This window comes from Sorex fumeus, unplaced genomic scaffold (assembly GCF_029834395.1).
Source record: "Sorex fumeus unplaced genomic scaffold, SorFum_2.1 ptg000061l, whole genome shotgun sequence".
NCBI classification, from domain to species: Eukaryota; Metazoa; Chordata; class Mammalia; order Eulipotyphla; family Soricidae; genus Sorex; species Sorex fumeus.
This window is the reverse complement of record NW_026606118.1, coordinates 30,679,053-30,694,512: the sequence shown is the minus strand read 5'-3', so window position 1 is coordinate 30,694,512 and position 15,460 is coordinate 30,679,053. Positions and strand designations below refer to the sequence as shown.

The following is a 15,460-nucleotide window of genomic DNA, read 5'->3' as shown; positions in this document are numbered from 1 at the left end:
GCTCACAACACTCTTATCAGTTCTAGATTTCTCCAACTTTTCTCCAGGTGGCAACTGCAGATTTTCTTCTTTCAGGCTTCCTCTTTCTCCTTCCTCTCTTCTCCACACTTCACCTAAGTCACTGGGGACGCTATGGGCATCACAGGGATTGGACCCATGTCAGCTGTGTGCATGCCCTAATGCCCTGGTGCAGATCTTTGGGCCATCACTTAAGTTTCTTTTAAAGCACCACAGTAACTTAGATTTTTATTCCCTCACTTCACATATCCACATTTGGAGTACGCGTAACACAGTTCATTATTGTGTTTTACATTATCAAGTGATCAACTTATGTATTTTAGTGATTTCAGTCTCAGAGCAAAAAGGGAACCTCTGACAGTTGGCCTAGCTCTTAATGCCAGACAAGGAAGCTCTGGTCACCTCTTAATATATTATAACCAAGTCCTCGTTTACCAGTGAAGCCTAAGACCAAGTCAGTCCCAACTCTAAAAATGACTAAACATCTCCCTCTTGTGGTCACTATGAGTAACTGCTACTGCTTTACCTGCATTTCTCACACCTTTTAGATAAAAATTAAAATTTTTATTTACCCATGCTGAGTGCAGTCAGTCATGACACGGAACAAAATGATCTACCTCTTACATGGAATAAAAAAAAATAAGGGGGGCTGGAGCGATAGCACTGCGGGTAGGGAATTTGCCCTGCACATGGCCAAACTGGGTTTGATTCCCAACATCCTATATGGTCCACTGAGCATCGCCAGGAGTAATTCCTGAGTGCAGAGTCAGGAGTAACCCATGTGTATCACCAGGCGTGATCCCAAAAGCAAAATTAATTAAATAGAGGGAATAACACATGCTTAAATGCACAAATGCCTGAAAAATGGTCTACAATTCTGAGCTGACCTTGGTGAGGAATGGAGGTAGAGAAAGTAGGGATCCCAAGACAATGGTGGAGGGAGGCGGACTCCAGGAAGGTATAATGCTGAAATGCGATATGCACGAAACCCTATCATGAGTATTGTAAAGCACGTTGTTTCAAATAAATTCTTTAAGAGAAGTTTAAGATATCCAAGTGCAAGGGCCGGAGTAATAGTACAGTGGGTAGGGTGTTTGCTTTGCATGCGGCCAACCTGAGTTTGATCCCTGGCATCCCATATGGTACCCCCAAGCACAGCCAGGAGTAATTCCTGAGTGCAGAGCCAGGAGTAACTCCTGAGCATCACTGGGTCTGACCTGAAAAGCAAAAAATAAAACTGCAGAATTATGCTCATGTTCTAGTAGCTCAGAATTCTGAAAACCCTTGTCACTGGTGCCCTCCTCAAAATTCTGTGTTCAAATTTCTTAACAGTCCTTCTGAGTCTTCCATGATGCAGTGCAAAGAAAATAATTTTGACTAGTTATGTCTTGTTGATCTTTGATTACATCAAGAAATAATGGTTATCAACAAATGTTTGCTGCAAAATTTTCTATGACCCCTTAGTTTTGAGACTGTGGCCTGAACTTTTTAAGATCCTGTCAACCCATTTTCTTGACCCCTTTCTCAGAACACGACCCTCTCACCTATAAGCAATGCTCTGAGTAATAAATTTGTAAATTAATGAAATAAATTAAAAATAAATTTTAAAGTTTTATAGTTAGTTCCTGTGTCCACTTGTCTTTGGGGATTTAGTACTATGGCAAAAACCCAAGGCTTAATTTTTGCTGTATTTTCTTCTAGGCCGCACCTATTCCTGCCTCTGTGCTCAGGAGTCACCCCTGGCAGTACTCAGAGACCTTATGCATGCTGGGGATGGAACTTGGGTAGGCCTTTCTTTCTGTCTAATCTTCTTTGATGGTTTTCCTCTTCAACAGAATTTTGAATTTCCTATACACCCACAATTCTCTGCTGGGGGCTATGTTCACTTCACAAAGAAATTCAAGGATGCCCCAAGGAAAAAAGCTAAGTTCAATTATAGTCTATGATGAGATGTTTCTAGAGCTTCTGGAGAGACTTGCACTTTATTGCCTGATCACTCCATGGAGAGAGGGTGTGAAAAATATAAAAGCAGACTCTAATTCTAAAGAGGGTTCCAATGGGATCTCTGCTCAAAACCAACACTGAGAAGGCCAAGTTCAGATGAGTCCTATCTAACATTATGACAGTGCTATGATCTAAACAGATCAAAGAAAGTCAAAACTACCTCTAGTCTATTACCACATTAATTTGGTTTGGGGATCATACCTCATAGTACTTAGGACCTGTATTTCACTGCATAGTCATCTCAGATTTTATGTCATTTTTTTATTCTGCAAAAAAGTGTGGTGTAACCATTTTATAAAGTTGGTTTTTTTGTCTGTTTGCTTTTCAATTGTTCTTTTATTACTAAACAAAGCAGGTGTGAGAATTATGCTGCAGCATTACGTGGTGAAATATAGAAGGCTTCTGCTACATATATCTTTTAAACTCCTGATTAATGTATAAATAAAATTCCCACCCTAGTTAAGTTCATTGTGAAATGACAACCACATTTTCAGCACAGGTATTTGTACTTTCGGATCATTTACCAAGCAACACATCATGTATGACGTGTGCACTTCACCATATGGAAGTTGTTCTTAATTGAAAAGAAATGCAGTTAAAAAAATAAATGTAGTTATATATACACATATATATATGGCAAGCCATCAATGCATAATAATATAAACAAAAAATAAATCTAACATTTATAGTCTAAGACTATAAATCGAACATAAATAGTTTATCAGAGTCCTACTCAGGCTCAACTGAGGGCAAAGCTCCTCTTGGAACATTAAATAAAAACACAACTTTAATACACAAGGTATTACATATAAAACTAGATATCAAATATATAAACTATATAGTCGACATAGGCGAAGGCAAAGTTATAAAAGACATTCCTAAAGTGAAAACAAGAAGTTAGGAATGGATGAGACTAAGCTTGATGGGTTTAGTCTTCAGGGTAAGATTGCAGGAATTCAGGGCTGGGAAAAGATTTAAAATGTCCCACAGTACCCAAAAGGAGAGAGAGAACAAAAGGAAATGCCCTGCCACAGAGGCAGGGTGGGATGGGGGACGTGGGGGGTGGTAGGGATACTGGGATCAGTGGTGATGGAGAATGGGCACTGGTGGAGGGATGGGTATTTGATCACTGTATAACTGAAACTCAAGCACAAAAATTTGTAAGTCTACAACTGTACCCCATGGTGTTTCACTCATAAAAATTAAAAAATAAATAAAAAACAAATAAAATGTCCCTAAGTGTGAAGACCTGGAATTGCTCCCCAGCATGTGGCCCCCAAAGTTGCGGCAGGTGGAGCCCAGGTGGCCCCTGCACTTCTAGGTACCAGGCAGCTGTGTATCACGTGATCAAGCACATTGAACTATCAGGCCAGATAGAGGAAGTGGGCAGGACCTTTCAGCTCCTCTGGGTTTGACCCTGACCATCACTATGATGTGAAAGAGTGGCAAAGTCTAAGGTGAAAAGATCCCACAAAATTCCCAAGCATATTTAGTGATAATGGTAGAGAATCTCATTGATGTGGAAGAAACAAAACAATTTTACTGTTATACCCAAGCCAAGGCATTTTATTAGCTGGCCTAACATCTTAAGTTAAGATCCTGGTTTTCAAAGAACAGTTACTGATAATTTCAAACTTCTTTCAAAAGTTTACTTGTTGGAGGAAAAAACATTCGTCTGTTCAACATAAAATATCTTTATTCAGCAAATCTTAGGATTAATGAAAAAATATTTAAATGTTTAAATATTAACTACTTCAACAAACCAATTTAGTTTTTTTTTCCTTAAAACTTGTGTAGTATTTTGAAAATCAAGAGAGAAAACCATGAATGTTTTGTGATTTGGTTGGGAGTTCATGATGATTCAATGTCTTCTGATACATAAATCTCAATAAATCCATTTACCAATACTTCAAATGGAAAGCTGGGTTTTTAAAATGAAAGTATAATTGCTCTGCCAGTTGACAACCAGAAATCTTTGTGGGAGTAATTATTAAATTTCTGGACAGCTGATGGTAGCTATAATCTTCGGTTTCATTTTTTAAAAAAAAATAAACAATTCCATATTTGTCCTTTAACTGGATTCTTTGAAAACAGAGGTTAGTGATTTCACTGACTTCGGAAAAAGCAGAAATTCTGACCCATCACTCCTTTATCTGAAAAGAAAAAAAAAAATTTGCTCTCATTAGTAAGTCATGTTCTTTTTCTTTTTTTTCTTTTTTTTTTTCTTTCTGGGTCACACCCGGCGATGCAAAGGGGTTACTCCTGGCTCTTCACTCAGGAATTACTCCTGGCAGTGCTCGGGGGACCATATGGGATGCTGGGAATCGAACCCAGGTCAGCTGTGTGCAAGGCAAATGCCCTACCCGCTGTACTATGGCTCCAGCCCCAGTAAGTCATGTTCTAAGGCTCTTTTACAAAGAACGCATTCATAGATTGAATGTATGCTGAAAATAATGCTGACGGCAGACAGCACGGCCCAGAGGCTTTGCCCGTACTGTGCTATTTTCTATTTTGCGTGGATCATTTCACACCACCCAAGGAGATAGATTCTCTGCACTTTTACAGGATAAATTGGAGACATGTACCTGTGCTGCTAGGAGTAAGGGGATGCAGGGGACGCAAAATAAACATGGGCAGTTTAACTCGAGAACCTATTATGTGAAACATTGTGCAAAGTGAATGCTAATGTACATTAAAGCTTTATTAGTGATTCAAATTATATCCAATTAAATGAACTAAACAGTATTATGCAGAAAACAGTCATCATATGAAATAATGAAACTCCAGAATATAAAGGGGCCAGAGCAACAATACAGTGGATAGGGCACTTGCATTGCATGCAGAAAACTCCAGTTCTATCCCTGTCATGACATACAGAATGCCATGCTCCTCCAGAAGTAACCCCTCTAAGTGTAGAACTAGTAACAAGGCCTGAATACTGCTGGTGTAGCCCAAAGCACCCCCCCATAAAAATAAATATAATCAAATGAAAATAGAATACAAGATTAACAGTAATCATGAAAGCATGAAACACAATTTAACTTACTAAAATTCCTGATTCTTTTCTAGAGTTTTCTTCATAACTATTAACTATATCTTGAATTATTCTATATTTAATAGAAAGGTTTTCAGTAGATGAAGGGAACTTTCTGAAGAAATCATTTCAAATGCACCAGTTATTTAAAGAAAAAGAAATGTAATGAAGGCTCATTTGTTAAATGAAATCTCTGATCAATTCATTTGCTGCTTAAAATCTTAAAATTCTCAAATTTTGAATAGCATTGTGTATTTATTTCTCTCAAAGGACTTTTTTTAGGTTTAAGCAATATTACTGGTGGAAAAGAGTCTGGAAGTCTCATTACAAGAAACTCATTATAAGAAGTCTATAATCATTATAAAGACCAAACATTTTCTTCCCATCATTCTTTTATTTTTTTCATACACATTTTGAAATCTTATTCTATCAAAGCTATGTTCCTCTGAAACCATAAGATCTTTGCAATCATACTTAAAAAGTCGAAAGAGAAAAGACAGCTGCCGAGGACACATCAGCAGTCACTTTAGAATACCTCCGTGACAACACCAGCCGCGATCGTGGAACCGCTGTAACGCAGCATGAACCGCCCCAGCTCCTTGAAGTCTTTGTAGAGCTCAAGAGCAACGGGTCTTTGTGTCTGTAGCTCTACGAGAGCATTCTGGCCTTTAGTCAGCAATCTAGCGAGGCAGAGATAAGGAACAAATACATTGTCAAGAGATGAATAACTGGAATAACCCAAGAAAAAGAAATATCCTACAGTCAACTGACAAAACATCTGAGTTTTTCAAAAATCTGAAGAAAATAATTTTTTAAAAGAAAAAAAATGTATGTATATATTTTAATTCTCTTGGCTAGCTGAAAGAAATAAGAAAATTAATTCTAGATTTAAGAAATATTACCTAGGGTCAGAGAAGGGGGTGATGGGGAAGGGGGAAAGGAGAGAAGGAGACAGAGAGAGAGAGAGGAGAGAGACAGAGACAGAGACAGTGACAAAGACAGAGAGAGGTCACCACGCATACAGAAGGCCAAGGTTCGATGGTCTGATCCCTCGCACCTCATGTCCCCTGCGCATGTGCCAGGAACAATTCTCCAAGCACCGCTGGAAATAGCCCCTGAAAACTGCAGGGAGCGGCCCAAAGTCAGAAGGACAGAAAGGAGGGTGGGAGAACAAAAGGAAAGGAAGGGGAGAAGGAGGAGGGAAGGATAGACATATCTATACATATGCTGAACTTCCAAATACAACCCTATCCATCAAAAGATCTATAACTTAAAATGTTCAAGATCCACCACCAAAGTGTATCCTTTGGTTCCCTCAGGAGGTTGAGAAGCTCAGTTATGTATTCGGGATAGGAAGGAACAAGCATTCTAAGAGAGGTACAACGTCCTAAATCTTCCCCAGTAATATTTCAAACCTATCTGGTCAGTGTTAGGAAGTTATCTACAAATTGGATAGCCAGCTATCATCGATACAGGACTCTGGTGCTTTTGTCTGTTTGGAGGTTTCATTCTGTAGTGCTCAGGGGCTACTGGAGGTTTAATACTTGGGGTACTCAGTGCCTGGGGGTAGCTCCTGGCCTGCCAGGGTCAAATCCAGATCTGCAGGAAAGGCATTCACTCGAACCCACCTAGTGCTTGCATTTCCGTGCTCTCTTTCCTTTCTCCTTTCCTCTATCTCCTCTCCCTCCAGCTCTCTCTCTCCTGTTCCAAATCAGCACTGTGAATCCCTCCTTCTCCCTCTATTTTTTTTCACAGCTGGATTGGTTCTTTGACAACATCTTAGAACATAATCATTTAAGAAAATTTTCCAACAAAAATACTGTTCTGTATGCATGGGGAATGGAACATGGGTCTAATTTTTATTCGCCTATTTGTATGTAAAGCTTCACACAAATAAGCAAACAAAAATCCTTGTATATGGACCTCACTAAGATTTATTACTAAAAGAGGTAGAACCCAGCAAGAGATATTTGAAAATTTTGCTGAGCCTTAGAAGGAGTCAGAGAACAGCAATTGTCAGCCCACCTACTAAAAGCTGAGTCTAGAAACAGACAGAATAAGCCAGTAAACTTTCTTAAGAAGTGCATCAAAATTTCCAAATATTGGCTTAAAACAATGTTAGTCCAAAGCCCCATTCCTTAGGAAGAAACGGCATCTTCCTAAGGGAAGATGACATCTTCTCATATACACTTATAACCTGCATTTCATTTACTTTCTGGAAAGTTTGTTCCATTCTATATAAAGTAATCAAGTCTATGATATGCCTAAAGTGGAAATGGTAGTGAAAAGTAAAACGGCATTGGTAGAAAATAAGAGAAAAGGGGGCTGGAGAGATAAAACCGAGGGTAAAGTGCTTATCTGTCATGAGGCGGACACTGGTTCAATCCCGGCACCACATAACGTCCTCTGAGCACTGTCAGGAGTGATCCTTGAACAAAGGGCCAGGTATAAGCCCTGAGTACCATGCAGTTATGGCCCCCCCAAAAAATAAGAGAGGAAAAAAACCCCAAACCAAACAAAATTTCTTGGGGCTGGAGCAACAGTACAGAGGTTAAGGAGCTTGTCTTGGATGTACTGGAACTGGACCATATTTGATCCTGGCATTCATATGGTCCCCTAAACCCTGCCAGGCTCTCTGAAAGCAGAGCCAGGAGTAATTCCTGAGCACAGAAGCGGTGGCCTCAAAACAAAATAAGAGAAAAGGTTGTGGTAAACAATAGTGGAACAGCAAGGCAAACATGTTAATTGGGTAAGACCCCACCTCACTGTAGCAGGATCGGGAGAAGCTGAGGGAGAGCCTGGTTCAACCAAGCGAAACAACTGGGTATTTGATATTTAACTTTTCACCACCATTTCCACTTTAGGCACACCATAGATCTGTTTGTTCTATATAGAATGGAACAAACTTTCCAGAAAGTAAATGAAGTGCAGGTTATTAGTGTTTATGAGATGTCATCATCCCTTAGGAAATTTTTCTTCCTAAGGGTTGGAACTTTGGACTAACATTGTTTTAAGCCAATCTTTGGAAATTTTGATGCACTTTTTTAAGAAAGTGTACTGGCTTATACTGCCTATTGCTGAACTCAGCGTTTAGTGGTTGGGGGGGAGGGCAGGGGGAGAGGCTGACAATTGCTGTTCTCTGTCTCCTCCTAAGGCTCAGCAACATTTTCAAATATCTCAAGTGAACCAATTTCAACGAGAATTCCCCATACCAATTTTCAGCATCAAACAACATGCCCCCTGCTAACAAGAATATCATTTATGTAAACCAACTAATGGGGCTAAAATCTTGGCTCTGTCACTTGCAAATTTTGTGACCCCTAACACGTCTGATACCTTTTCTTAGTCTCAATTTTCTCATCTGAAAAATAGAAGCACCTGTTAAGACAGGATGCCCGAGCATATAAACCACAGGAAAGCCTAGATCGCAGTCTGGAAAACAGTTGTCTTCAAGAAATGTTAGTCATTAGTTATTTCACATTTCTCAGAACATCACAGCAATAACTAGTGCTAGAAGCTAGACTCGTATCAAAATAGAGAGAGGCACATCTCTGAAATGGACACAGATTCATGGCAGACGGAAGATCCTCTCTTCCACTTTAGCTGCCCATCACCCCCCTAACCACCTCTGGCCTCTTACACAGGTGCAAAGGCTCTCCTCACCCGAGGACTGATCAAGGGGATTTTGGGTGGGATTCCCCATGGGGTTGAAGTGAGGAAAACCCCAAAAGTGAAGCAGCCAAGCCAAACTGTGCTCAGTCTTTATTTGAATTAGGGTAAGAACATTTCTCCTGAAGCACTTCCTTTGAAAGTTCCCAACCTTGTCCTCGGCCTAGTTGTTACAATCGACAGGACACCAAAATGGCGTCAGGACTTTGAGCAGCAAGAAAAAATAGCTTCTGAGGGGGGTGGGGGGGAGGAATGTCTGGGAGTTGCAGCAGTGTTTAGATCTTTTTCTTCCTTGAATCTTCTGGAAAAGGTTCTCAATAAGAGAAGTGATAAGAAAACTAAAAAGAGCAATCAGTTGAAATTTGGATCCACTGGCAAGGCATAATTCAAATTAATCTTTTCAAATAGAGGATGAATTCTGTGCTCAGGGATCACTCATGGCAGGCGGAGGGGAACCTTAGTGGTGCCAAGGATCAAACCCAGGTAAGTCATGTACAAAGCAACTGACTGCCTTACCTGCTTTACCATCTCTCCAACCCCTTGAAAGTTCAATTTCTAGTACTATTTCTTTTATAATTCACACCTCCCCCTGCCCTAATAGAAACTGCATGTATAATCAAACCTAAACTTGCGTGCCAATATATACTTCTGTGCTTATATTAACTTCGGCCTTGAAAAATTTATTTCTGGACTAAATAAAAAGAGACTTCACTTCTCACAGAGATATACAAAACCTATAAATTAATCCACAAGAAAATTGTTTAAAATGCTTGTGTTTGCATTTTTACACATTAAAACACTCACTTGGGCTTTTTCTTTGTGACTTCACCTGTGCTTTTATTTAGGACACTAATCAATCGTTTAATAACAGCAGGTTCACTGACAGTTTGGTAGTGTAACAGGACCTAAAACAAAAAATTGCAACAGTGATAGACTTTTAATTAGAGCATCTCCAGAAATGGTTAACATTTTGGTTATAATATGGTTAATGAAATACCAATGGTTAAACTGATGCCCAGGTCAGTACTACCGATTGGAATCTTTCAACATCAATGGCTGCCTACTCTAAGACCCAATACTTCGAGTTGTTCCTTAACTTAATAGGAAAAAAAGGTAGTAAGAGGCCAGGACATATCACGTATCATTTAACTTGCATTTATAAAATCAGTGACAGATGTGTGAAGAATGGGTTTTTAGAGAAACAAACAGTGGGGTTGAGAGGCAAGACTGGAGTATGTCTTTTAACTCAGAGAGGTGCTTGTCCAGGATTACATGGTAAAAGTGAAGTAGAATAAGAGTAATACAGATTCAAGTAGAATGACTCAGTTTTTAGAAGACTCCAAAAGAACTGTGCATCTGCAATTATCCGTGTAGTGCTATTTATAAACTGTGATAGGCGACATTATGTGTTATGAGGCAAAATAAGTCAAATTACTTTCTTGATACCTCTAGGTGACCCATTTAAACATTATCAATGCACACAAAGTCAATTATTTTTCAACAGGTACCAAGACTATACATTAGGAAAATGACAGTCTTTTCAAAAACTGCTGCTGTAAAATTCTATATCCACATTCAAAAGAATGAAGCTGAAGTTCTAGCTTCCACCCTGTACAAAAATTAACTCAAAACAGATCAAAGATCTCATGTAAGAAAGAAAACAAGAAAAAAAATGAGAAGAAAATCTTCAAATTAAAACTTCCAATGATTTCTTGAATGTGACATCAAACATATAGGTGATGAAAGAAAACACAGGTAGACTGGATCACATCAAAATTAAAAAATTAACATACATCAAAGAACACTATCAAAAACGTGAACAGAAAACCCACAGAATGAAAAAAGACATTTGCAAATCATATAGGGAAATGCAAATCAAAACCACGGTGATACACACCTCTTCATATGGATAAACAAAATGTACATAAAAATGCCAACTGTGGTCTATTATTCAGTCTTAAAAAATAAATGTAGTTCTAGTAGATGCTGCAACATGAATGACCGATCATCTTATTTCATTACTTGATGATAATGAAATAAAATGGACACAAAAGGACAAGCCATATTATGATTCTATTATTCAAAGGATCTCTATAGGCGAATTCATAAAGAAAGTAAAACAGTGGTTACTAGGGGACAGCAACAGGGGGTAATGCAACGTCATTATTTTTTTTCTTTTGGTTTTGGGGGGACACCCAGTGGCGCTCAGGGTTTACTCTTAGAGATGTTCAGGGGACCACACACTGTGCTGAGGGTTGAAATGGGGTCAGCTATAGATAAGACAAGGACCTTAAGCCCTGTATTGTATCTGTGGCCAGGAATGTTCCTTTTTTTTTTCTCTGCTTTTTTTTCGGGTCACATCCAACAATGCTCAGGGGTTACTCCTGGCTCTGCACTCAGGAATCACTCCTGGCAGTGCTTGAGGGAACTATACGGAATAGCGGGGATTGAACCCGTGTCGGCATGTGCAAGGCAAATACCCTCACTGCTGTACTATCACTCAGACCCCAGAATGTTACTGTTTAATGGGTACAGGTTTTCTGTTTAGGACAAAAAGATTTTGGAAAGTGTACTGATGACTATAGTGTAATGTATACTATGGCACTGAAATAATACACTAAACATTTGAGTAAGATGGTATCTTATTTTATATTTTACCATAAAAATATTGAGCATGAATTTAGTGAAAATCTAATTGATTATTTTTTCTTTAATAAAGGATTTACCAATTAAACCAAGGGAAATTTAAACATTTTTAAGTAGCATTAAGGAAGCATTACTGAACAGTTGTGTTTTAATTACTTTAAAAGACTGTCCCTTGCTTTAAAAAAAAATCTGGAGCTGGAGAGATAGTACAATTGGTACAGTGCTTGTCTTACTCATGGCCAAGTTGGGTTCGATCTTTGACAGCCCATATGGTCCCCAGAGCACCACCAGGAATAGTTGGTGCTCTGGACCAACTAAAAATCAAAAAAAATTTAACTTTTAAACAAAAACAACCCTTCCCCACCCCCCACTCCCACCCCTGGCCCCAGACCCCAGGAAAGTGGACTAAACAATATAGGACTACTTTTAAACTGAAACAAAATTCTTCCTGATTTTCATGAATCAATATTTGAGGGTGGGAATCTAATAGAAGAACAATTGAAAAACTTTCAATTCCTACTTATTTTTCAGAAACGACAGTAGACAGGAAGATAGCATTACTATTCAAAGTAACTACTGACTTCTTGACCTCTTTACAGTTCCATCGGCAATAAAAGTATTGCTGCATGAGTGAAAACACCAGTGGCAAAGCTCTCCCGCCTCTCCCCGGGCGACGTGTTGCTTTCTAAGAATAAGTGCCACTCATTCACGGCAATTACATCAGATGTCTTGCCTACCAAAACATACACTTTGATAACTTAAAAAATTAACTCTTTCAAGTATAACAATTTTTGGAGGAACTTTTACACCTATTTTTGGAATATGCAAGAAATGAGGCTCATTTTAAAATGCATACTTGAATAGCACCTTGCTAATACTGTAGCACTGTAGCACTGTCATCCCGTTGTTCATCGATTTGCTCGAGCAGGCACCAGTAATGTCTCCATTGTGAGACTTGTTGTTACTGTTTTTGTCATATCGAATATGCCACAGAGAGCTTGCCAGGCTCAGCCGTGTGGGCGGGATACTCTTGGAAGCTTGCTGGGCTCTCCGAGAGGGATGGAGGAATTGAACCCGAGTTACTAATACAATTTTATATAATCACAGAAATAACATGAAGAATTGACAGAAAAATTATATAAGCATGGGTATCTCAAATAGAGGCATATAAGAGCAAAATTGTAAAACTGATTACCAGCCATGAAAACATCACACTAATTTTGACATGTAAAGGTCAATTACTTTGAGGCCTTTTATTTCACAGATGCATCAAATGGTAAAAATCTATATATTTAAGGACAAACTATTAAGTGATAGTTTTTGTTTTGTTTTTACTATTACAAAATAAATATTACATAAACACATCAAGAAAAACACTGGAAAATGCTGGACTCCAAATGGCAAAAGCAAGATTTTAACTATAGGCAAAATATAGCCCACCACCTTCCCTCCAAATAAAAAGAACTATGTAAAAGCAATTCATGCTATTCACAGGTAACATCTTTCACAAGTAAATAATACTATGGAAACAAATCCCCTCCTCCCATAAGAATATACATGTTCCAATAACGTGGTTTATTATTGTTCTACAGTTCAGTATCACAGCATATAGGGTCCGGGCAAGCTATTTCAACAAAATTAGAGCACATCAAAGATACTTAAAAATGTACCATTACATTTATGTGAGTAATAAGTACACGTAAAAATATACTGAAATATAAAGGTATATACCCTGCTCTTTGTAATTTATATTTTTTTAGTCAAGTATAAAACAATTTTATTTTCCTTACATTTTTGCTTACCATATTTTCTATAATGTATTGATTTTATAATTAGAAAACTTCAAATATACATATTAAAACAAAATAAAGACTGAAGAATTTAAGTCTAGTGAGGTAAACTTTAGAACACAAAGTATCACTTTCCCTAGATGAATTTTACTATTAACATCAGTTTGTATCCTACTGATTATGAAATTGAAAATATCTCCCGCTACAAAATGTTAGTTGGAAACTATGGCATCGCCATTGCAAAGAGAGCTATTACTTGATAAGAAAAAAATTACCTTGATTTTTTAAAAACAGTATAAGACACTTAGAAACTTACAGGAAATCCTTTAGTGACAGGAATTTCAATATTAAAGATGAGAATTCGGGCTCTGAAACGTGTACAAGCTTTAATGGGTTCTTTGGGGCCACAAAATATGCAGCCAACACTGTAACAAATTTTGAAAAACAAAGAAAAAAGACAGTTGGGAAACAAGTAATTTACATCCAAACTCTTTGGTAAATAGGTAAATATAGGAGTGTTTCTAAATCCTCCCTTCTGGTTAGTTAAAGCATAACTTTTTATCATATATAACTTGCATATTATAGCTTTCACTCATGCCAACTATGTGCAACAAATGCATCAATTTTATTTTAAAGAACATTTGGCTCACATTCTTATACTTCCACCAGGTGTCAGGTTTGGCCAAATGAGAGTCAAATTAAAACTCACTGTTTTAAACTGGTGAATTGCAAAAATTGATGGGTTTTGAAATCCTATCACTGACTGCTTAAGCTCCTCTTTTTTCACTCACTTGATTTTGATGATATCCATCCCAACCAATGTGAGATTAACATGATCGCCTGCCGCGGCCCAATCAACAGGTTCATCATGCAGAGTAATTCCTGGAAGTGAGTAAGAACCAAAGCACACCATGAAACACCTCAATACTAAACCATAACAACCAAGAGAGCTGGCTGATTTGTGCTTCATCAGTCTCTATTCATCATTTTCAATATGAATGAGTTGAGAGTGAGAAGTGTAACTGAGCGTTGAGGAAAACACACTTCCTCTATCTACCGGCTTGACTCTTCTGGAACGCCACCCCAAACATAAAGTGACTTGTATTTGCTCACAAAAGGCTGACTTCTGCTTATTGAATCAAGAGTTTCTAATTCGTTAAAACAAGCGGCATATGGGGCTGGAGTGACAGAACGGTGGGTAGGGCATTTGCCTTGCACGCTGCTAACCCGGGTCTGATTCCCAGCATCCCATATGGTCCCCTGAGCACCACCAGGAGTAACTCCTGAGTGCAGAGCTAGAGTAACCCCTGTGCATCGCCAGCTGTGACCCAAAAAGAAAAAAAATAAATAAAAACCAAAAACTGGCATAGTCTTTAAACAGACCCCATTCAAGTATTTCTCAGACTGATGAAGAAGGCATAAATTACAGCTCAAATCAATTCCAATTACATAAAAGGTGGGATTGGATAAGGAATCAAGCTTTGAGCTTTGCTGTTTGTGTAGAAAACACCTAAACAATCACCAGTGTTCGGGAGGACCCTTGAGTGCATCAGTGCTCAGTCAGATGGTCCTCTCGTCAGGCCATCACTAATCCTTGCTCAAGGGACCTACTTTCCAGAGAGGCATGACACTGAGAACTGGTTAACATGAAAAGGAAGACAGAGGTCATGTGAGAAATTTAATTTAAACATGGACCTAAGTGTTGCATGTACTTTTAAAACCCAGGGATGCTGAAGATCAGTTCCAAAGAGCAACACTCAGCTACCTTATTCAAATGTTTTTAAAGGTATATATTTTTTACTCTTGTGGAGTAAATTCCAGGAATTAGTTTCCTTCATTTGAAATGTAAATCATTTCAGGAAGACAGAATATAGGTTAACCATGTGGAATAGTCTTTAATTGCCCTTTTTGGTAAAATGGAACTCACTTGATAGCCTTCTGAAAAGATTAATCATACCCCGTGTAACATACTCTTAAGCAATTTTTTTTAATTTTTTTAGAGTTGTAGGAAATTCAAGAAGAACTGATCTGATGCAACCTAAAATTTTATATAGATTTATATAAAATTTCAGTATAAGTACATCTGTATCAATCTGAGTACAGGAGCCATAACATTCATCAGGGTATCAAAGAGATTTCGATTCTAAAAATGTTAACAATTATGATGCTAAGGAATTTTTATTATTCAATGATTCAGTTTTTTAATACAAATTTAAAATGACCATACCTAACTTTTATTATGAAAATGCCCATACCTGACTTTTGCTATGACATATGGAACCATTACAGGAGCTAGCTA

The 15,460-nt window shown here is 38.1% G+C and overlaps 1 protein-coding gene across 1 annotated transcript in view; it reads right to left on the bottom strand.

Annotated features, from left to right (window-relative positions):
• Positions 1 to 3,698: 3,698 nt before the first annotated feature.
• Positions 3,699 to 15,460, bottom strand: part of HBS1L (HBS1 like translational GTPase) — an 89,203-nt gene continuing 77,441 nt past the window's right edge. The window contains exons 14-18 of the mRNA XM_056125889.1: positions 13,953 to 14,043; positions 13,478 to 13,586; positions 9,530 to 9,630; positions 5,592 to 5,736; positions 3,699 to 4,175 (exon numbers count right to left, since the gene is read on the bottom strand). Of these exons, the coding sequence (XP_055981864.1) occupies positions 4,164 to 4,175; positions 5,592 to 5,736; positions 9,530 to 9,630; positions 13,478 to 13,586; positions 13,953 to 14,043 (458 nt within the window). The 3' untranslated portion in view covers positions 3,699 to 4,163. The remainder of the gene's footprint in view (positions 4,176 to 5,591; positions 5,737 to 9,529; positions 9,631 to 13,477; positions 13,587 to 13,952; positions 14,044 to 15,460) is intronic.